This window comes from Xenopus tropicalis, chromosome 3 (genome assembly GCF_000004195.4).
Source record: "Xenopus tropicalis strain Nigerian chromosome 3, UCB_Xtro_10.0, whole genome shotgun sequence".
In the NCBI taxonomy this organism is placed as follows: domain Eukaryota; kingdom Metazoa; phylum Chordata; class Amphibia; order Anura; family Pipidae; genus Xenopus; species Xenopus tropicalis.
The window spans coordinates 33,890,078-33,912,988 of NC_030679.2; the positions used below are offsets into that span (position 1 = coordinate 33,890,078).

General features: G+C 36.5%; 1 protein-coding gene across 2 annotated transcripts in view; it reads right to left on the reverse strand.

The window, feature by feature from the left end:
- The window catches only part of tenm2 (teneurin transmembrane protein 2), a 712,086-nt gene that overhangs the window by 136,998 nt on the left and 552,177 nt on the right, over window positions 1-22,911 (reverse strand). For both annotated transcript variants that reach the window (XM_031898791.1, XM_012959675.3), the window contains exons 10-11: window positions 7,294-7,488; window positions 1,713-1,913 (exon numbers count right to left, since the gene is read on the reverse strand). In XM_031898791.1, the coding sequence (XP_031754651.1) occupies window positions 1,713-1,913; window positions 7,294-7,488 (396 nt within the window). The remainder of the gene's footprint in view (window positions 1-1,712; window positions 1,914-7,293; window positions 7,489-22,911) is intronic.

The following is a 22,911-nucleotide window of genomic DNA, read 5'->3' on the forward strand; positions in this document are numbered from 1 at the left end:
ATTTTTTTCTTATTAAGGACTTGGAACACTCTGTTTATTATATTGTTTCATCCAAACATCCCTATGGAATACATACTATCCCTGGGACATTATTGCTTCCATAAGATAGCAATTTTCTAGTAGAGGGAACCAAGAGGTTACACTATTATTTATGGCATTTGTAAGTAGCAAATTGTTCTGTAGTAGAGTTGCTGTTTCCTGAGAGAGTTAACCTTTGCCTTATGCCCATATGCTATGCTCATGAAGCATGAAATATTTATACATAAATTTCTACCCACTTCAGTGTTTAGTGAAAGCACAAGTTATAGGAAATCTAAAATAAAAAAAGAATTGAAGAACTTAGTCAGGGTGTTACTCTTAGGGGCAGATTTATTGAGACAGGAATGCTCGGAGCGTTCATTCGAATGCACTCTTGCACGAAAAATTCGGAAAGGTTCTACCGCTGTTTACAATCGTTTGGTAATAACATTTTGTGACTTTCAGATAGCCAATATGATATTATCGTGACTATTACAATTTTTTTGTAAGCATTTTCGTGATATTTGCGATCTTCAGAAATTATTGTATCCAATCCGAATTTTTCCCATTCGGGATTCAAACTTATGTTTTAATGAATCAGCCCCTTAGTCTTAGCAATTGTGTAATTTAGGTTAATATTCTAGTGTTTTTTAGTGGCTTTAGCCAATTTTATACTGATAGACAGGCTTCCTGGATTCAGTAAAGTTAAGTGAACTTAGAAGTTGAGCCAACATTCTGGTATTAGAAAGCTAAAACTGCAAATATCTTAGAAACCAATAAAACTAGAATATGAATATAAATAGAAAAAGTACCCAGATTTAGCCACTTTAGCAACCTGTATAGGAATTGCAGAGCTTGAGTAAAAAGTGGGACTAAATTTAATTAATATTACAATTTTTTTTAAAAAAAAATTAGTACTTTTCATTATAGACACTGTTGTCAAGTAATCAACTAAGTCATAATTATATATGGTATGCTATACTAGTACCTGGTTTCCCTTTCTTTCTTCCCTTAAAAAAGTCCTTTTGAACAAAAATGGCTTTATTACATTTATAAAATAAGGTTTAAAATTAGTTTTTAAACCAAAAACAGGCATGATCTGTCAAAACCATGATACTATAGCTATGTATTTTTGTATCAATATTTTTTTTATAGTGTGAAATACATAGAGAAATACAGAGAATACACAGAGAGCTTGCACTAAACACACCCAATACATAACCCACCAAAACAAATATAGTCATTTTAGTCAATCAACCAAAAATGATGTGAATAATAATCGTAAAATTATTTCCAATTTCCATATTTTTGCAAAAAAAATTGGATCTCAACTTCAATTTTCCAGTTTAAGTTTTCAGGACTTCCCTTGCTTGAGAGTAAAGCGTAAAATCAAGGCCTGCTCATTTTGACTGACTTATTGGATTTCAGACTGAGGTTTTTGACCTTTTACCTAACAACTGCTCCCTTAAGCACCGTAAATGATAAACACTACATTAGCTTTGCACATAATGTGCTGAAAAGGTAACTATCTTCAAGAACATGTTTTAGAAACTTTATCTTTATTTCAAACATCAAAAAATTAAAAAATGAGATGACAATAAATATGGCGTTTCTCAATTTTCTAATGGTGCAGGCATGTCGTTAGTGAATGGGCTGGAAATAATTTGAAAACCAGTTACAAATATTTTTCTTACCAACAGAGCAATCAGGACCCATCCAGTTAGGATCACAGCTACACAGACCTGTGTCAGTGAGGTACGTCCCATGTCCACTGCACTGATCTGGACATTGTGTTCTTGGAAGTTCACAATTCTGGCCACCCCAACCTGGACTGCAGAGGCATTCTCCATTCACACAAACGCCATGGTTGGAGCAAGTTGGGTCCATACAATCAACTAAAAGTGCAGATGGAGAACAGGCAAATAACTACAACATGGCTGTAAAATAAAATATAGTTTCTGTAGCATACATGAGTAAGAAGGTTAAAACATAATAGGGTTGATTCACTAAGGTGTGTTAAAACGTGTGCTATTTATAGCATGCACTAAAAATTTTATCGCGTCTAATTTTTCGCGTTTTACAATTCGCTAAGAGTATATTTGCGTTAATTTAGACGCAATGCTGTTTGCGTAATTTAAGTCGCGAAGACTATTTTCGTGCGTTATTCGATGGCACGCACGCTAATCAATGCATTGCGCACAAATAGTCACCACGTGCACGCCATATTAGCCCTACAAACCATTACTTTTGTAAAACTACTTTTATGAAAATGACCATTTCCCTGCAAACTGGCGGCTGCATCACTCTAGGGCCAACACAGACTTGAATAAATCACACTGCAAAGTCCATATTTTATTGCCAAAAGCTCATGAACTGTACTTTTCTATAATTACCGCCTGCCCCAAGTAGGTGTTATTTTTCTAATGCGATATTTAGCGCGTCTAAGTATTTGTGAATCATGCGTTAGTATTATTTCTGCGCGCTAATTAACACATAGCGTTAAAATTAATGCATGCAGTAGCGCGAAATTTAACGCATGAGATATGCGACTTAACGCACGCGATAATACTTTAGCGAATCACACGTTTTCTTTTCGTATCAATTTTAACGCAAAAAAGCATGAGATATGAGTTTATCGCACTTTAGTGAATCAACCCTAATTCCCGTTGTTGCTACATCTGTTGGTGAATGTTTATGTAAAATTCTGTACTTGAAGCAATCGTGTTTGAGATCACTATAACACCACAATATTATTATTGTGAAAAAAAGTTGCATAAAAAATAATCCCACCCCTATTGGAGACATGAAGACAACATATTATCCGTGTTGTTATTACAATTTGTGGCAGAACAGAAAGATTGTCTTTACATTTACATTTTTTGTCTTTACTATTAATGTATTGTAAAAATCGAAATTTATGAGCCAAGGACAGTGGTTCTTATTACTGCAGAAAACCATAAGGCCTTTTAGCCAATCGAAATCTCTAGAACCCATTTAGTTATTAAGCTTCTAACAGATTTTCTATAAAGAGGGGGACAGAAAAAGGAAAAGTTATGAAAGCATAACTCTAACCTTCAGGCAAGTATAAAAACACACACTTGGGGGCTGATTTACTTACCCACGAACGGGTCGAATGGAGTCCGATTGCGTTTTTTTCGTAATGATCGGTACTTTGCGATTTTTTCGTATGTTTTGCGATTTTTTCGGATTCTTTACGAATTTTTCGGATCCAATACGATTTTTGCGTAAAAACGCGAGTTTTCCTATCCATTACGAAAGTTGCGTAAAAAGTTGCGCATTTTGCGTAGCGTTAAAACTTACGCGAAAAATGCGCAACTTTTCGCGTAAGTTTTAACGCTACGAAAAATGCGCAACTTTTTACGCAACTTTCGTAATGGATACGAAAAACTCGCGTTTTTACGCAAAAATCGTATTGGTAACGAAAAATTCGTACAGAATCCGAAAAAATCGCAAAACATACGAAAAAGTCGCAAAATGTTCGTTTTCAAGTCGGAACTTTTCCAATTCGGGTCGGATTCGTGGGTTAGTAAATCAGCCCCTAAGAGGTCAAAGTATTCTCACAGCAATATGTATTGTAGGCCCCTGATGAACCAAGAATTACATTTATGAAGTTAAATGTCATTGAAAAATGACTCCGGTACGAAACTGGCAACTACAACCGTAGTAAGTTAACCTAATTTGTCAATTTCACTTACGTCCCTACCACAAAACAGTGCAAAATCTGACAAATGTTCCATTTCATTTTCCTTCGCAAATCTGTTAATAGAGCAACAGTGTTTATGCAGCAGAAAATATGGATCATATTGATTTCAGTGCCACTGCTATTTCAGGTAAATTGTTTGAACGACGTAGCTATGATGAATATCCAAACTAAAAAGCTAACTTAAATAAAAAATACTGCTGAATCAGAGTTTCCAATTCCATTCGACTTTGATAAGGGCATATGAATGACACAGCTTCATTATTTTTTGGAGGACTAATCAATTAAATAAATTGCATCATTTTATAGTGACGGATAAAAATGCCTATGCGTTTTAAGCTAAATATTTTTTTTAACCAGCTGTGTGCTATGTAGTCTGGACTGACATTGAGTTCATTACTTGATCTGTTGGTTTTGATAAAGGATAACTGATGTCAAATATAAATGGCTTCTCAATGAATAAAGAACATGTAATATCCTCAGTGATAGATAAAACATTGGTGTGTTATGTATGTTTTTTTTGACGTAGCTTTGCCAAGCAATTATCCTGTAACTTGTTTGACTTATTCCTCTTAGACAATTAGGCTATTGTCACAACAGGTAGATTTTCTACAGGCATATTTCAACCAGCAGAGAATGCCTGCAAATGTTTGTGCCACTTTGTGGCATGTTTCCTTTAAATACTATGGTGGTGGAACAGGTGGCTTCAGCTGGCTTCTTCCATCATAAATACACAGGCAGAGAACTTGCATGGAGTGACATCATCCTAAAGAGCTAAAATGCAATTCCAAACTTCTCTATATTTTTGCCTTCACCATTTTACAACTACTCTATTATGGATGCCTTTTACAGTTCGTGTAGAGCATGTTGACATACTATACTATAAGCTTCATTGTATCCTACTATCAACTTCTTTCAATGTTTCCTCTTTACTTCAAAATAAAAAATAAACAAAAAGAGTCTATTATAACTTATCAAATGTAACCATACTACTTTGCAGATAGTTTAACTAAATTTAATAAATGCAAGATTATTACATACATGCCAGTTATACACTAAATTAAGTTTTATTTGGGAGTGTCCTTAATTGAAAAGAATTGGGGGTTATTTGTGGATCAACGACTTTGGAACTCTAGACCTTGCTTTCTAAAGTGAATAAAATACTCTTATGCATAAAAAAGAGCATTGACCTTGCGTATGCAGTACAGCTTTGGGACCCAGTCTCCAGAGATTACTGAAATTTAACAACAAACTATGACTTATGAATGCTGGGGGGTTATCTTTTTGCTTTAAAGAGGACATGATTACTATTTACAAGTACATAAGAAGACATAATAGACAGACAGTGGGGTGATTTCTTTTCATAGAAATTTACTGAATATTGAGTGCTGGTCCTTGTATAATTAATAATTGACCGAGCACATAAGATTGGAGAGTGGCCTGAGTGCATGAGTGCAGACTTCACCTTGAACATATATATATATTATGTTTTTCAGGGGACCAGAAAAAAATGGTGCAAACAAAATCCGGGAAACAGTAAAATTAGGGAAGTTTATTATGTGTTATATATTATTGGGACCACAAAACAATGGTGTAAAATGCAGGAAAACTTAAAATCAGGGGATGTAAAATTGAGGCTTCACTGTATATATATATATATATATGTGTAAAGTCCCGAGGTGACAGCACTCAAACCAAAGAAAACTGAATTTGATGGATCAGCACTTTCATTCGGTGGAACAATCATGACTTTTTATTTCACGTGGTGATACAGCATCTAATCCGACGTTTCGGTCTCACCTTTGACCTATCTTTCCCTTAAGAAAGAAATGATGTTTCTTAGAATGGTTTCATCCCTCACTAGGATTCCTACAACACTATAATGTATGAGGAATATAGAAATGTTGCTGGCAATGTTACGTTGCTATAGAATATTCTACAAATGATTATATTGATATAGATTGTCTGCGGGCACATAAACTATCTATCATTTCGATCTATTATCCTCTGAAGAAGATTTGGCAGAAAAGTACTAGTGTGTTTTAGATTACTGATGCCGATGCAATGTTTTCATCCATTTGTTGGTGTATAATGTATTCAAATGTTCCACTAAACATAAGGGGATTTTACCATTTACCACATGTTTCACTGTTAAATGCAACCCATCTTTTGGTCTTCAAACCTCATATACTATCATTAGCGCATTCTGTGAAATGCTTTTATCCTGATGTTTGATTCAAATTTAGTTATCTTCCATAGAGTTGTGTCTGTGAATTTCATATTTAGTGTAAAATACTTTCTGGAGTTCAAGCTTAAAAGCAGCTTCTTTTAGTGAGATATTTGGTAGAAAAACATACTATGCTATCATTGAAAACTTGGGCTTTGGACACATTTTTGCAGTTATTTTTTAGGATTCTTAGGGGTATATTTATCATGCTGTGTAAAAAGTAGAGTAAAATATTACCAGTGATGTTGCTCATAGCAGCCTATTAGATGTTTTGATTTGGTTTTCTTACTGTTGAAATTTAATTGCTGGTAATTAATGCATTACTACTACTTAAAGACTAACTTTAGGAGCACTCACACTGCACCTGATCTGGGAACTATCACTTATATTGTAATGTCACCTGCTGTGACCTACAGCACTTATATTTGCCTATTTGTGTCTGTAAGTTACCCTTCCATATAGATTGTAAGCTCTATGGGGCAGGGACCTCCATCCTCTTGTGTCTTTGACTCTTAACTTATTGCAACTGTATCTTGTATTTATTTGTATTTATTGTTATACTTTGCATTTATCCATTATTATCTTATTAACACCCTGTTTGTATTAATGTATTATACTGTACAGTGCTGCGTACATACAGGTAAGTAGCGTTTTATAAATAAAGATATACATACATACATACTCCACTTTTTATAACAGAATGATAAATATACCCCCTAGTATTGTCAAACAATTGATTAAATTACATTTGGACAGCAGCAAAATGTTTTTGTGCCATACAATGAGTCCTATTAAGAATAATTATCAAACCTGATAGATAAAATAAACACACTGCAGGCTTTTGGACTGCTTCATCAAGTTATTTGCTCTATAAACTCTGTGAAAATCTACTTGGTTGAGGACCACATTATGATGTCTTGCTATCCATGGCCTTGTGTCCTCCATGTGATCTAATTATTTGCTCGAGAGATTAAGTTATGATGATTGACTGATTCAGAAAAGAAATGTAAAATAGAAAAAATTCCTTTTAATGCTAAGGTGTTCTGTAGTGCCACAAACTGTATAAAACATATTTTTAACTGCAGTCGGTAAAATGTGCTTCTCACCTAAAATACAAGAACTTCTATTCTCTGATAAAGTATTGCATTGCTTTTAAGCTTATCTGTAGCATTAGCATTTAAGTAATACTTTTCTAGTTTTTAGTTGCACTTACAAAGGAATGCCCATCAATTTCTAAAATCATGTTCTTTGTCCATGCTGTGTTTCTTCACAGAAATCCAGTTACATTCTATGAATATGACAAATGAGTTGTAGACATAAAATATACCTTCATCGCAGTTGTCTCCTTTGAATCCCACAGCGCAGATGCAATTCCCTTCTATGCAAGAACCATGACCACCACATGAGGGGTCAATGCATTGACTGATGGGTATGTCACATTCAGCTCCCTTCCATCCACTGTAGCATATGCAGGTACCTTTGGAATATTGTCCATTGCCACTGCACAAAACTGGACAAGCAGCTGAAACATAAAACCACAATTGTATTAATATATAGCTGCACATATTGCATGCATAAAGTTTGTAGTGGAAGTTAATCAATCAATATGCTTAGGGCTTTAGATAGACAAAACATTGATTCATCTTTCTGATCTGTGACATATTTAAACGTGCATTAAATCTGGGTGTTATAAAATGAAATTCAGTTCCATTTTGTCAACTCATACTGAACAGATGCTGTTAAATAAAAAATTGTAACAAAACCTGCCTGAATAAATCAAATTTGATATAAATATGCTGCAGCTCCAAGGGGTGTCAAATATTTTGGGCCCACAAAAATGGTGTAAATATTTTTGTCAAATAAATGGCATGTTTATTAAGTTCCGTTGTTATCCTTACATTTTAAATTAATGATATAACAATCTTACATATTACCTTATTAAACTGACTGGATTTTGTTTTTAAGCCAAATGCTGTGAACAACGGAAAAACACTGCATAAAAAACTAATTTTTTTCCACACACAATTTTAAGATGCATACACCTTTACAAAAACACTACACAACAGTATTAATGGCATTAAATAGTGATGTCTGTGTTTTTTTTTTACACATATACAAATATGGGGGTGCAGAATAGTCAAAGCAACCAAAGAGCAGCTAGCATTTACTGGTCTACTGCAATTGGAATATTGAATGCATAATCATGCACATTACAGTACCGAACATTGTTTTCGTTTTTATGCCCAATAAAATAAGGATGTACAGGAAGGCAAAGGGGAACCAACGGTAATGATTACTGACCAATTTAAGACATATCGTTCTAGGAAGGTTACTCTGAGATTTAGCTCAGCCATTTTCCACATGTATTTGTACATTTTTGACAGTGGCTAAGATAGAGCTGTATTATTTTCTTTATTACAAAGAGGGAGGAAGTGTTATAAACCCCTTAGAAACTTCTGAACTGGGCAGTCATGACCTTTGGAGGAAAAAAATTCCATTTTGTCAATGTGTTTGCAACAGCAACGTATCAGGACAGAGAGCCATTTGAGTGTAGATTATCATGGCCCCCAGACTGAACCATCATAACAAGACTTACAGCAAGGTTAAAGTACTTAGTATAATGCCAAAAGCAACATTCTGAGACTATTTGCAATGGATCTTCATTTTTTATTATATGTGGTTTTTAAATGATTTCACTTTTTGTTTAGCATCTCTTCCGTCAGCAGTTATCTGGTTGCTAAAGTCCAGGTTACTTTAGCAGCCAGGGAGTGGTTTGAATGAGGAGCAGAAATATGAATGGGAGAGTACCTGAGTAGAAAAATACAAAGCAAATATACAAACAAAAATAATAAAGTTGTAGTCTCACAGAGCAATAGCCTTTTGGCTACCGTGGTCAGTGAAAGTGGAAAGAGTCAGAAGAAGAAGGAAAATAATTCAAAAACTATAAAAAATAAATTATGAAGACTGATCGACTGCATAGAATTGGCCATGAAGACTGCATTGGCCATTCTATAATATAGCAAACGTTTATGCAATGTTCTAGAGATGTAGCTGCTCTGGCCAGCTTCTTTAGGTAGATAATAAATCATCCCCCTGTGTTACTGTCTTAACTTTTACACTAACTCTTTTACATTGCGCACTGGTTGAATAAATCTGTAATACAGATATGGGACCTGTTATCCAGAATGGTCAGGACCTGGGGTTTTTCAGATAAGGGATCTTTCCATAATTTGGATCTCCATACCTTAAGTCTTCTAAAAATCATTTAAATATTGAATAAACTCAATAGGATTGTTTTGCCTCCAATAAGGATAGATTATATCTTAGTTGGGATTAAATACTGTACTGTTTTATTATTTTATTATTACAGAGAAAAAGGAAATCATTTTCAAAAATTAGAATTATTTGCTTATAATAGAGTCTATGGGCCTTTACAGAATTCAGAATTTTCTGGATAATGGGTTTCCGGATAACGGATCCCATACCTGTACCATATATCTTTACCCAGTTTCTGGCTGTAAGTATTTTTTTTAACGGAAGAATCTTATGTCTCCAATCAGAAATGGCACTGCACCTCTACCCAAGCCACAGGGAACATTAACCCTTTTAAAATACTCACAGATCTCCTTTAGGATAAGAAAAGTAGCTTATTATGATCTTTTCTAAACAATTGACTCAGGCATTGAGAGCTGAAAGGAATGTGGGCCCTGTGTATAAGGGGGTGCTAAATACCATAATATATCTTGCTCTCGTGCTAGATTAAATGAGTTCAGTTGCTGTCAGCCACACTTTAGAATTAAGCAATGGCATTCACATCATTTCACAAAAGAACCCCTGATGGGTTATATTATTCAGATGAAAGGAAGAGATTAATCCAAGATTTTCAAAAGGACAAAAAACTCATCAGGTGTGTCAGATCTCTGACATTCAAAATCCATGAGAGGAAAACCACACACGCTGACTTAAGCACTAAAGTATGGATGCCTTAATTAATCCGGAGTGAATTTAATTGCTTCAGTTAAGTGGAAATCGGGTTAAAAATGATGCAGTGCATGCTGAGGTGTGTTAAAAAACATGACATATGAGTTGGAGCAATCGATAAATTAAAAGTGCACAGATGTTTTAATTAAACCCAGGGAAGTTAACCAAGATCACTCGAGACTTTTAAGCCTATGATTAATTCAATTAATTTAAAATACCTGTAGAGAGAGAGCGAGAGAGGATGCCTCTGTTTTGTGAGTTATAAAAGTTTTAGTAGATAAGTATATAAGCTCTTTGACAAACACACAAAAATCCAACTTGAAAATGTAATTAAAGTTTATGGAGGAAAAAGTTATTTCATCAGCTTAATGGAAAATGCTAAATGTTTGCTGCCATGGTTTTTGGTCTGATCCATGAAACTATAAGTGTATGATAAACATAATATGTTAGGATTGACACTGTATGTGTTTTACATTAGACAATGCTTCTCAATCAGGAAACAACAGAAAATAATCCCTGAACATTAAAGACCAATGTCGGACTGGGACACCAAGGGCCCAACCAAAGGAAACCCTAAAACCTATTCTATCTTATTGAGAAAAACTTTGGTATCCCCATGTTTGAGAAGTTAATTGTGCAAATGAACACAGTTGAACAGGTTTGACCCACTAGATTCCAGTTCACTGAAGTCTATGGGAAACATTTTATACATTGAGATATCACAGCGACCAGAGTGGCTGCTTCCGAAGACACATTCAGGAATTATTCTATGTGGGCAGCTGTGCTCTGCTGAGTGTTCTGTTTGTTGCATTATTGCTAATGTAAGCTGTGTGAGAGCATAGAGCAATACAGTGGATACAGGCAGACTGCAGAGGACAGTACAGACAGGCAGTATACTGGCACATCTCTATTCACATGCTGTTTACAGATTAGACTATATGGTTGTTATAAGAAATCTATTAACTCTTTCTCTGAAACTCCCCCTGCTAATTCTATATAATTAACAGCTTTATGGATTCTCCTGGTGTGGCAATAAATTTGCCCTCCTTCATTTGCCTGAGCCCATCACAGACTTCTAAATTAACTGTTTCCTATCTTTTTTACAGCTGGGAATAAATGAAACACAAGTAGAACCTGTAAAAAATAAAGTAAAAAAAGGGCCAACCAGTAATAATTATCCTATGCATAGACCCTAAGTCTTCACATACTGTATAAGATGTAGTGATGGGCGAAGCGTTTTGCCAGGCATGGATTTGTGGCGAATTTCCGCATTTCATGGAATGGCCAACAAAATTCGCTACTGAAAAATTTGCTACGTGACCAAAAATTGCCGCCCATGTTTTTTGACGTGCAACATTTTCACTGTTTCAGAAATCTTTTGAAAGATTCACAAATTTTTCGGCGAAACGGGACAGATTCGCTCATCACTAATAAGGTGCCTATTACAAAAGACCCATCTGTTGGCTGGAATTCCTCTGAGAGACCACCATTAAATTATTTTATTAAAAAAGGAAAGAATGTAAAGGATAAGTAAGCTTTTTATTTTAATATTCCCTAAATTTACTCTGTACAGCTCCCGGAATAACATAACATTTTCCCTGCATGCAGATTTATTTTGTTTTTCTATTAGAAACAGCTGAATTGCATCTCATCTACAGACTTCCTTGTCTAGCATGAAGCTCCGCCCCATTTTGCTCAGAGAAAAAAGATCAAAAAGGAAAAAGGGGGCGGGGTTTCACATTAGACAAGGAAGTCAGTAAAAGAGTTTGAGTTCAGCTGCGTTCAGATGTTTTTTTTGGGGGGGGGGTGGCTGTACAGAGTAATTTTAGAGATTAAATAAAAAAAAGATTTGCACTTTAATGGGGTTATGTAATAAAAGGGACTAAGTTTGCCCAGGAGCAGTAACTCATAGCAGCAGGTAGCATTTACTGGTCACCTGTTTAAAAGCAAACATCTTATTGGTTGCTATGGGTTACTGCTTGTGGGCAAACTTAGTGCCTTTTATTACATATGGGGAGAAGAGCTTCAAAAGTGATTTTATATGGTAAGTAGAACAACTGTTTTTGGGATAAAGAGTATAAAGCGAATTATTTGGCAGCCATAAATGATGTTTATGCTTTTAACTTTACAGCAATAAAACAAAGGGATGGAGCTCCACACTGCTGAATCATCAATAACAGATGCAAAGGGAAAAACTGTAATGCTCTTACATTACACAACTGTATTCTCTTTATGAACATATGAATATGTATGAGTGTATAATTCTTACTAACGTTTTCACCACAAGTATCCATCACTATTCAACTTGCTGGTGCTACAGAGATAAACATTACGATTAAGAATGATGTTGATTATGAAAGTAGTTTAGAAAACTGTCAGAAAGATTCATTTGGCAACTGTGGCCTCTTGTATATAAATCACTGGTATCTCTTTAAATGTTGCTAATGAAAATAAAAAGGCTATGATTTGTTGGCTTATAAGATACTAGCAGTGTTATGTGTTATTTTTGTAAATAAATAATAAAGTGCTACCCCTTTTAGGCTTAAAGATCATATTGGGACATTACATTTTGTTTTGAAGTAAATGCATTATCCAGAAGAGAACAAAACAAATGCAGGTGTTTGGCAACAGATCATTTAATTGGGTTTTTATCTGAAAAATCACTTTAGGCTTTTATTCATGCTGTTTTTCTTTAAACTTTCTTTTTGGGCAAACGTTAGGACATTTGCTGTACAATGTATATGCAAGATTAGGAATAAAATATATATATAATAAAAATACCTGCATAAATACCTGCACCCATCCTTGTTGTACAGGTAGGGATCCCTTATCCAGAAACCCATTATTGTTTATGAAGGGAAGGCCATCACCCATAAAACCAATTATTAGTAAATAACTATATATTTTTTTTCAATTTCATTTTTCTCTGTAATAATAATTAAACAATACCTTGCATTTGATGGTAAATAAGCTGCACAAATAAAACAATCCTATTGGGTTTATTTCATGTTTAAATGATTTTTAGGAGACTTAAGCTAGGGTGATGTAAATTATGGTATAAACTCTTATCCGAAAAACACCAGGTAATGATTTGATACCTTAACAGACAGAAACCTGCCTAGAAGAGGTACCTGGAATCCAGGAGTGGGTGTGTATATATATATATATATATATATATATATATATACATATCTGTAGAGGTTACAACATTATTGGTCATTATTTATGACAAGTGCAGTGGAACAAAGTGCAATTTCAAGCTCAACTACCATATATTTTTCCAATAATATAGTGTTTTTTTTCCTCGGAATTCCTGCATTGTTGAGGATGCTTATAAAATAATTGCAACTCATGTTGCTCCTATTGGCATCAATGTAGGTGCGCATTTTTACATTTCTGGTTTGGAGGCAAGTTTTGGAAGCACAGAGACACAGGAGTTTTATTCCAAGCAGAGCCTCCTGCAGGCCAGCAGTCCACATTGGGCTACCAAATAGCCATTCACAGCCCTTATTTGGTACCACCAAAGAACGTTTTTTATGCTTGTGTTGCTCACAAACACTATTTACATCTGATTGTGGCTCACAAGTAAAAAAGGTTGGGGATTCCTGCTGTAAGGCAACTATGTAATTAATATATTCAGACAACAAGTAATTTGCAGATGACTGTGACTAAGGGATGAACTTGGAACAAAGGGATGTGTTTTAAAGATTAAGTAAAATTTTTATTTTAAAATCCCTAACAAAACAGCCCACAAAATGACATACAGCTCTCCCAACACTGAGTCTGATTTCCTTTCTAAGATAGAAACTGAAACCTAGAGTAAACTCAGTAACTTTCTCATCTAGTGGGAAGCTCCTCCCCTCCTGTTTCCTTTGAATAGGAAGTCAAAGAGCTGTCTACTGCACATGTCCACTGGAGCAGGAGGCAGCAGGCATGTGCATAAAGCTGGCCATACACGCACCGATAATATCGTACGAAACCTCGTTCGGTACGTGTATGGCAAGTCGGCAAGTCGACCAATATCGCAGGAGGCTGCTGATAACGGCCGACTCGCCGATCGGCCAGGTTAAAAGATTTTGATCGGGCGCCATAGAAGGCACCTGAGCAAAATCTGCTTTCATCGCTGAACCGGCAGAAGGAGGTAGAAATCCTATTGTTTCTACCTCCTTATCTGCCGTTTCAGCCCTGAAGTTTAGTGGCAGATTTAACGATCTTTCGTGCGACTGATGGTCGCAAATCGCCATGTGTGTGGCCCCCTTTAGACACCTCTTTAATTGGTGTCCTGTTTAAAGTATTGGTGGTGGAACTGAAGTAAGGTTCAGCTTGCAGAAATTGGAACTGTTATGTAGGAAAAGGCAGTGTATTATTTGGTATTCCACAGTTATGCTTCATGACAAAAAAATAAGCACACACATATGCCAAAATGATTAGGTTTGACAAAATGCAACATTTAAATAAGGCTACAAACAACAAAAAGGTTCAACTATTAAACGTTTTGAAATAAATATCAGTTGTTACCCAGCTGTTACTTCCAGGTGAATCTGATTTTTTTTTAACTTTGTCAACATTCACATTTACATTGACATTTACAAAATCATTATTAAAATGAAGATTGTGATAAATTTGGCTGGCATTTATGTCTACTCAAAGTGATATCATAGCTGAAACAATAAGTTATTTATGTCTGAGAGATATAAAAAGCTTATAAAATGAATATGCCCTCAACCCCCATGCCATGCATCATTAATGACTGCTAGAAGAAACATCATTGTATTATATAATATAAAGACTTGTGCAAATGGCTAGATGTATGGACCTGAAATACAACTGTAAGCTCAAGGTTTGCCACTAATAAAACTGCAACCATTGCTTGCCATGTTGGAAAAGCGATAACACTAAACTTGAAAGATAAAAAAAAACTTATTTACAAAAGGGGGCAAGATGCACTTTACTCCCTGAATTAGGTATAAAGATTTCCTGATTGCATTGAATAGCAGGCAGAATTTGCACTTTTCCCACACAGAGTGCAAAAGGGTAGGTGTGAGTGAATTTTCACCTCATACACTTTTGTGGCAGATATTGTGCATTTTCACAAAAAAACTGAAAAAATGCAGATGTCATTATTTTGGGCCCTTTGCCTTCCACGTCAACCAATCAGATTAGAGCTCTCCCCCTGTCTGTTTTATAAGCTATCGATGTGGTGTGTTCGGCAGAAATTGGCAATATTGGGGCCAGTTATTTCCTATTAAGAACAGTGGTAGCATAGTGGAAAAAAGCTCATCTAACAGGGTAGGGTAATGTATATTGTATTGCAGGACTTAACTGCAATTTTGGCAATGCATTCGGCAAAATTTTGGTGGAATTTCCCATTTTGCAACATCTTCAGCAAATCTAAATGGCACAGTGTCACTCAATCCTATACATCCTCATTGTATTTACAACAAATGGTTTTAGGCATAAAACTACTCCCGTCAGGTGGACTCCAGTCCAGGTCTCTTGCACTCCTGAAAGCTGTACTTTGTTCCCATCCTGACATAGACGCTCAGAGGACCCGGAACAAAAACACTGTGTGATTTGCAGGCTAATGGGTGCCTAGAAATAATAAATGATCCCTAAAGTGCATTAGTAACAACTATTATGGAGGTCAGGAAGCATGAATGATTGAACATATTACAAATTCCTCTAAAGGGAAAAAAAGATAATTTGCACATCAGATATTAACTGAAACAGACTGCTTATTATAATGTAAAATCAATATAGCTTAACTGCTAAGTGCTACAATAAACACAACTAGTAAGCTGCTAGACCCTCTTTTATGTGAGCTTCGAGCTATACTGCAAAACATTGCATTTATTACTAGTCAACAATTACTATTATCTAAGAATGCTTAAAAATAATGGCTGCAGAATCAAATATTTGTTATTGGGTACACACAGACAGCAGAATAACAAAGATTAACACATGAAGTCATGCCAAATTTATAATGCTCTCTGGCATATAGCAAATGTATTAGCCTCCTATTCTGGTGAGTTAGTTTCTATAGCCTCCTATGGTAGAATAAATAAATACATTTATGCTAATAAAAGTTAGTTGGAACAATGAATGATGCTGTGTATCACAATGTACAGAAAGAAGGGGGTAAAAGGCAAGTTCTTAGATTACATATTAGAAAACCCCCATGCAGGAGACACACTGTAGGCATACAGTATATTGCACAGGTAGACTAGGTAACATACAATGATTTGCAATATACAGCAAACACTGATACAGGGAGGAACATGGTCCTGCAATGTAATTATTTTATCATTAGAGTTCACATATCATAGTTAATTATAATATATAACAGTTCATTATCCTTTTCCTTTTGAGTGATGGAAGCTTTATGGCAACTTCCCAATCGTCTACAAACTTCAACATCTAAAGAAGTCTATTCTATACATGTTACAAGTTTTATCACACATATGTATAGAAATACACCCAATCTGCAAAAGAAATATTTCCTCTTGTTATAAAGTGCCCATACAGCATCACAAAGTATATGGATTTACTCTGCGCAGGATTGCAGACAGTAAAACTGAAGTTCTTAAATGAACTAATACCGTATGATGGAATGCTTGTGTATAGTGCTTTGGTTTCTAAATGACAGTATGACAGACATACAACACAGCAACCTACTGCAGAGAGAAGCACAGTATAATCCTTATCAGCTATAAACATTGTCTCCACAAAAGAGAATATATCAATCAAATGGCTCCTGAGACACAAAGCATATCCTTTAAAGTATATCATTATGGAAATGTTTAAACTGTGTTGTTCTCTCATTTTAAAGCACTCAAGGATGCCTCATGGTGTGATGAACAGTACATAAATATAATTTGTTCCTGCTCGCTGCTTTTACACGGGGGACTCTCACTTTTGAAGGACATTAGAATGTATTCACTGAAGTAAGTGAGACTGGGAGCTCAGTTTTGTATTATTTATGTATGTGTGTCTTTACAATGGGAGGTGGCGAGAGCCAGCTGTGAAGTGTTGTGCCTTTCTAATGTGTTAATAATCTGTAATGACTGCAGAGATCATATAAGGGGGAAACAGTCTATATTCATTCAATTTTTTTTTTATTACAAATTCACTAAGAAAATTATTGGGAATTTTTGAATAGCTTTAGTGAAAGAAAGTTGTCTTTTAAGTCAGTTTTTGAGATCCAAATTACAGAAAGACCCATTGCGGAAAGGTCCCGAGGAAAACAGGTCATATACCTGTACCACCATTGATTTTCTATTATGTTTTGTAAAAAGATTCCTTGTACTAATGATTAGTGATGGGCGAAAAGTTTCGCCAGGCATGGATTCGCGGCGAATTTCCGCGTTTCGCCATTGGCGGATTGTTTCGCGAAACGGATAAAAAATTTAGCCGCGGAAAAATTAGCCGCACGTCCAAAAATTGTCGCGGCGTCAAAAAAGAATAGTCGCGGGCGACGAAACAAGAGCCGCGCGACGAAACAAGAGCCGCGCGCGACAAAACAAGAGCCGCGCGACGAAACAAGAGCCGCGGGCGACGAAACAAGAGCCGCGCGACGAAACAAGAGCCGCGGGCGACGAAACAAGAGCCGTGCGACAAAACAAGAGCCGTGCGCGACAAAATAATAGCCGCGGGCGACAATTTTTTTTGTCGCACGACATTTTCGCCGCTTCGCGAATTTTTCGCCGTTTCGCGGATCTTTTCAAAGATTCGCGAATTTTTCAGCGAAGCGAAACGGAACAGATTCGCTCATCACTACTAATGATGCATACCTGATATAATGCTACTACATTCTCCCCATATTCCATACATAGCTACCAAGGATGACAAAAAGTTAATCGAGATCTGTTGGGAATCTTTTATAAATTGCCAGGACATTCTTATGTGATAAAGAAGGGATAAACACTAAGGGCCACATTCATCAAATCACAAGTCCGAATTCCCGAAATGGGTAAAATTCGGATTGGATACGATAATTTCTGATGATCACAAATATCACGAAAATGCTTACGAAAAAATCACAATAGTCACGATAATATCGTATTGGCGCTCCGAAAGTCACCCCAAGGAAAGTCTCCCATAGGGCTCAATGGCACTCTGCAGCTCCAACCCGGCCCAAGGAAAGTCTCCCATAGGGCTCAATGGCACTCTGCAGCTCCAACCTGGCCCAAGGAAAGTCTCCCATAGGGCTCAATGGCACTCTGCAGCTCCAACCTGGCCCAAGGAAAGTCTCCCATAGGGCTCAATGGCACTCTGCAGCTCCAACCTGGCCCAAGGAAAGTCTCCCATAGGGCTCAATGGCACTCTGCAGCTCCAACCTGGCCCAAGGAAAGTCTCCCTTAGGGCTCAATGGCACTCTGCAGCTCCAACCTGGCCCAAGGAATGTCTCCCATAGGGCTCAATGGCACTCTGCAGCTCCAACCTGGCCCAAGGAAAGTCTCCCATAGGGCTCAATGGCACTCTGCAGCTCCAACCCGGCCCAAGGAAAGTCTCCCATAGGGCTCAATGGCACTCTGCAGCTCCAACCTGGCCCAAGGAAAGTCTCCCATAGGGCTCAATGGCACTCTGCAGCTCCAACCTGGCCCAAGGAAAGTCTCCCATAGGGCTCAATGGCACTCTGCAGCTCCAACCTGGCCCAATGAAAGTCTCCCATAGGGCTCAATGGCACTCTGCAGCTCAAACCTGGCCCAAGGAAAGTCTCCCATAGGGCTCAATGGCACTCTGCAGCTCCAACCTGGCCCAAGGAAAGTCACCCATATGGCTCAATGGCACTCTGCAGCTGCAACCTGGCCCAAGGAAAGTCTCCCATAGGGCTCAATGGCACTCTGCAGCTCCAACCTGGCCCAAGGAAAGTCTCCCATAGGGCTCAATGGCACTCTGCAGCTCCAACCTGGCCCAAGGAAAGTCTCCCATAGGGCTCAATAGCACTCTGCAGCTCCAACCCGGCCCAAGGAAAGTCTCCCATAGGGCTCAATGGCACTCTGCAGCTCCAACCTGGCCCAAGGAAAGTCGCGATAATGAAGCTTGAATGAATCCGACAATACAATTTTGTACGAAAAAGTCGCGCAAGGTACGAAATTGTCACAGAAAATATGCTCAGTAGGAAAAAATCAGAATCGGACAGATCGTGCAGTAATAAATGTGCCCCTAAGTTATGACAAGTAACAGGGAGTGGAAATACTGCACTTTTTATTGGTATTGATTCCAATTTAGTTGACCATTAGCTCTGCATGTGTACTTTTTAACTTAAAATTACAGGAATGAGCTGTGTCTTAATGGCATTAAACTAAGCTTTAAACCTTCTTGCAGTAACATGTATCAGACTGTGATTAATAGCATACTAAGAAATGTAATGGTTTTGCTCATTTTACTGTATATAAATCACATTTCATTTTTAAAACACCATAACGTGTTTAAATGTCTAAAATATATATTCTTTGAAAAAGGAACAAAGGGAGATGATTTTCACCTTTGAAACCAGGACTGTTGCCTTGCTTCTTCTTTATTTCCTTTGTAATTACAGAACACAGATATAGGAGGTAATCTCCCTTTAACTGGATAGAGTATGTTTAAGATTTAAATATCACATGAATCAGATGTGGAAGATATGATGTGTGGAGATTAGTCAGATCTATTGTGAGCATACATAATTTAAGTAATGGGCAAAAATAACAATAATAAACAACTCAGTACCATATCTTTTGAATAGGTGAACAGTATAGTACCTCTTACTTATATAAATGCAAATTGAAAGAACATTCTGTGAACATATAGTTGCATATAAGGATGGAATTTGTACAGGTAGCTCAGCCTAACATTTGTAGGCAAGCATGTAAATGCTTAATTTGGTAGGATAACGAACTCGTAAGGGTCCATGTAACTCAAATGGTGTAATACCAAAAAGTATACATCTGCAATGCTTGAGGTGCCACCTTGAGCACACTATCTAGTTATCCTACATGCCGGGATATATTGTGTTCAATTTTCTTGTTATCAAATGATATCAATTGCACCAATATGTGACTAAGCTATAAGTCATAAGTCAGTGTCTATACTAGGCATTTATTCTCATATAGGTATTATGGAGTTGGGTTGCAATGGGATTCTTTATCTTTTCACTATGGCTGGAGTCAATCTTTCACTGGTTTTCAAAGGTTTGTCAATGAATGGCAGCCTCGCTCTTTGTAAAAATGGTTATTTGTAATTCTTATTAAAGTCTCTTAACATAGAATCTTGCCATAGAAATTGATCTCCTCTGACTTGCAGTTTGAAGTTAATAAATTAGAGGGACTACTACTCTGGTACAGGTATGGGATCTCTTATCCAAAACCCCATTATCCAGAATTACGTAAAGGCCATCTTCCATAGACTCCATTATAAGCAAATAATTCTAATTTTTAAAAATGATTTCCTTTTTCTCTGTAATAATAAAACAGTACCTTGTACTTGATCCCAACTAAGATATGATTAATCCTTATTGGAGGCCATACAAGCCTATTGGGTTTATTCAATATGTAAATGATTTTTTGCAGACTTAAGTTATCGAGATCCAAATTAGGGAAAGATCCCTTATCCAGAAATCCCCAGGTCCCGAGCATACTGGGTAACAGGTCCCATACCTATAGGTAGTCTGACATGAAAAATGTTACTTTTGATAATTTATAGAAATGTGGGAACTACAAAGATTTGCAGCAACAGCTGGATGGCTCCATGTTGCCAATATTCCTTCTATATTTCCTTCTATCCCATCACTTTCATGGCTAGCATGTCCCTTTCTAGAAGTTGATGAGCAGAATATTGAGAAATACAACAGTAGTTCAGATGCCCAGACACATTCTTGTTGCCTGTTGAAGTTTTCCTTCATATCTCTTTTATTTTGTCAATCAATCCAGATAACCATTAACACAGCTGTAACCCTTTATATTCTACTTTTTATTCTACTTTAGTGGTTTGTTGCCATAGAACAAATCACTAAAGGATCATTTACCAAAGGTCAAGAAGATAATGTAGTTTTGTTTTTATCCTGCAGAAAGAAGTTTTTTTCTTATTTTTCAAAATTTTGCACATTGCTGACAAGATGCCTTCAAGCCAATGGGCACATCATTGTTTGTATGATAGAAATCTTGGTAGCACTCCACTTACTCAAGAATTATTAAAGGTTTTCACCTTCGAGTTAACTTTTAGCATGGTGTATATTCTGAGACAATTTGCAATTGGTCTTAATATTTTATTATTTGCATGTTTGTAATTATTTAAATTTTTGTTTCAATTTTCTGTAGTTTGGGGTTCAGCTGGTATTTGGTAGCCAATAGTGATGGGCGAAATGTTTCGCCAGGCATGGATTCGCGGCGAATTTACGCGTTTCGCCATTGGCGGATTGTTTCGCGAAACGGATGAAAAAATTTGCCGCGGAAAAATTCGCTGCACGTCCAAAAATTGTCGCCGGCATAAAAAAAGAATTGTCACAGGCGTCAAAAGAATAGCCGCGCGACAAAATAATCTTTTTAAAGATTCGCGAATTTTTCGGCGAAGCGAAACGGAACAGATTCGCTCATCACTAGTTGCCAAATTACCTTAGCAACAGGGTAATGGTTTAGATGAGAGACAGAGAATGAATATATATAATCCTCTTATGGGGGGATTTTTGAAACGCTAGCACCTAGATTTATATATCACATCAATTAAATTTGTAAAACAGTGAAAAATATGCAAAACATGTTTGTCGCGCAACTTTTTTGTCGCCTGTTTTTTATTTTTGTCACCCACACCTATTTTGCCATGACTGCGCCCATTATTATTATTTACAATAATAATAAAATTGTAGCCTCACTTAGCAATTGTTTCTTGGCTACTGGGGTCAGTGACCCCCATTTGGAAGCTACAATGAGTTAGAAGAAAAAGGGAAATAATTTCAAGACTATAAAAAAAATTACTGAAGACCAATTGAAAAGTTGATTAGAATTGCCCATTCTATAACTTACTAAGTTAACTGAAAGCTGAATCACCCCTTTAAGAGCTGTGGAGAATATAAGAACCTTGCACAATTTTTTAAAAATGTAATGGTAAAAATAACAATAATAAATAACGTTTCTCCTAAATCAGATCCATTTTTCCCAGTTCAATAGAGATTTCATATGATAAAAAGTGAAATACATTTTTCTCATTGAATTGCATCTGGCTCTATGGGAATATCTGGAATCGAATTAGGAGATAGGCTTTTCTCAAATCAAATAAAATTGAATCTGGTCCTATACATGATTAATTTACCCTGAACAGAACAAGTTAAAAGCATTTGTGGCATTTCTCATGAGTAAATTTCGGCAAGAAAAATCAGGAATAATGTTTGAATTTTGATAAACTTACCCTAAGAAGCTTCACAGCACCTAGCCCTGCACTAAGCCATAATTATGCTACAGAACATGGCTTTGTGTACGTTGCACACATCATACAGGTTTTGCTCAACATTGAATACATGGTGTCAGATGGATAAAGAATGCTCTGATATTTGTCTACTCAAGTACAGGCATTAAGCCACAGTTTGTCCAAGTGTGACCTGTTTGCCAAATAGTTCTGCACCTTAACTATAGAGACTCATGTGTGCCCATGCCCCAAAGGTTCACCTTTTTTATACTTTCTGAGCAAATGCTATTTCTTTGTTTATTTCTAATCTGTAGTTAATATAAGAAAAAAAAAAATGTTTGCAATGCACAGCCTTAATTGCTTCTGTATCTGACAGAGACAACATTTTGTGATGACTTATGCACAAACCAGATGACTTGGATAGAATGCTAAATTACCGTACACTTCTAACCTACACATTAGCACTGGCAGGTTTAGATTCTCATTTCTGTTAAGAGAATGGTTAAGTACAGGGAAATGAGGCATACACCGACATGTGGTTACATATGCATGGACAGATGTAGCTAACTTACACAGACATATTGAC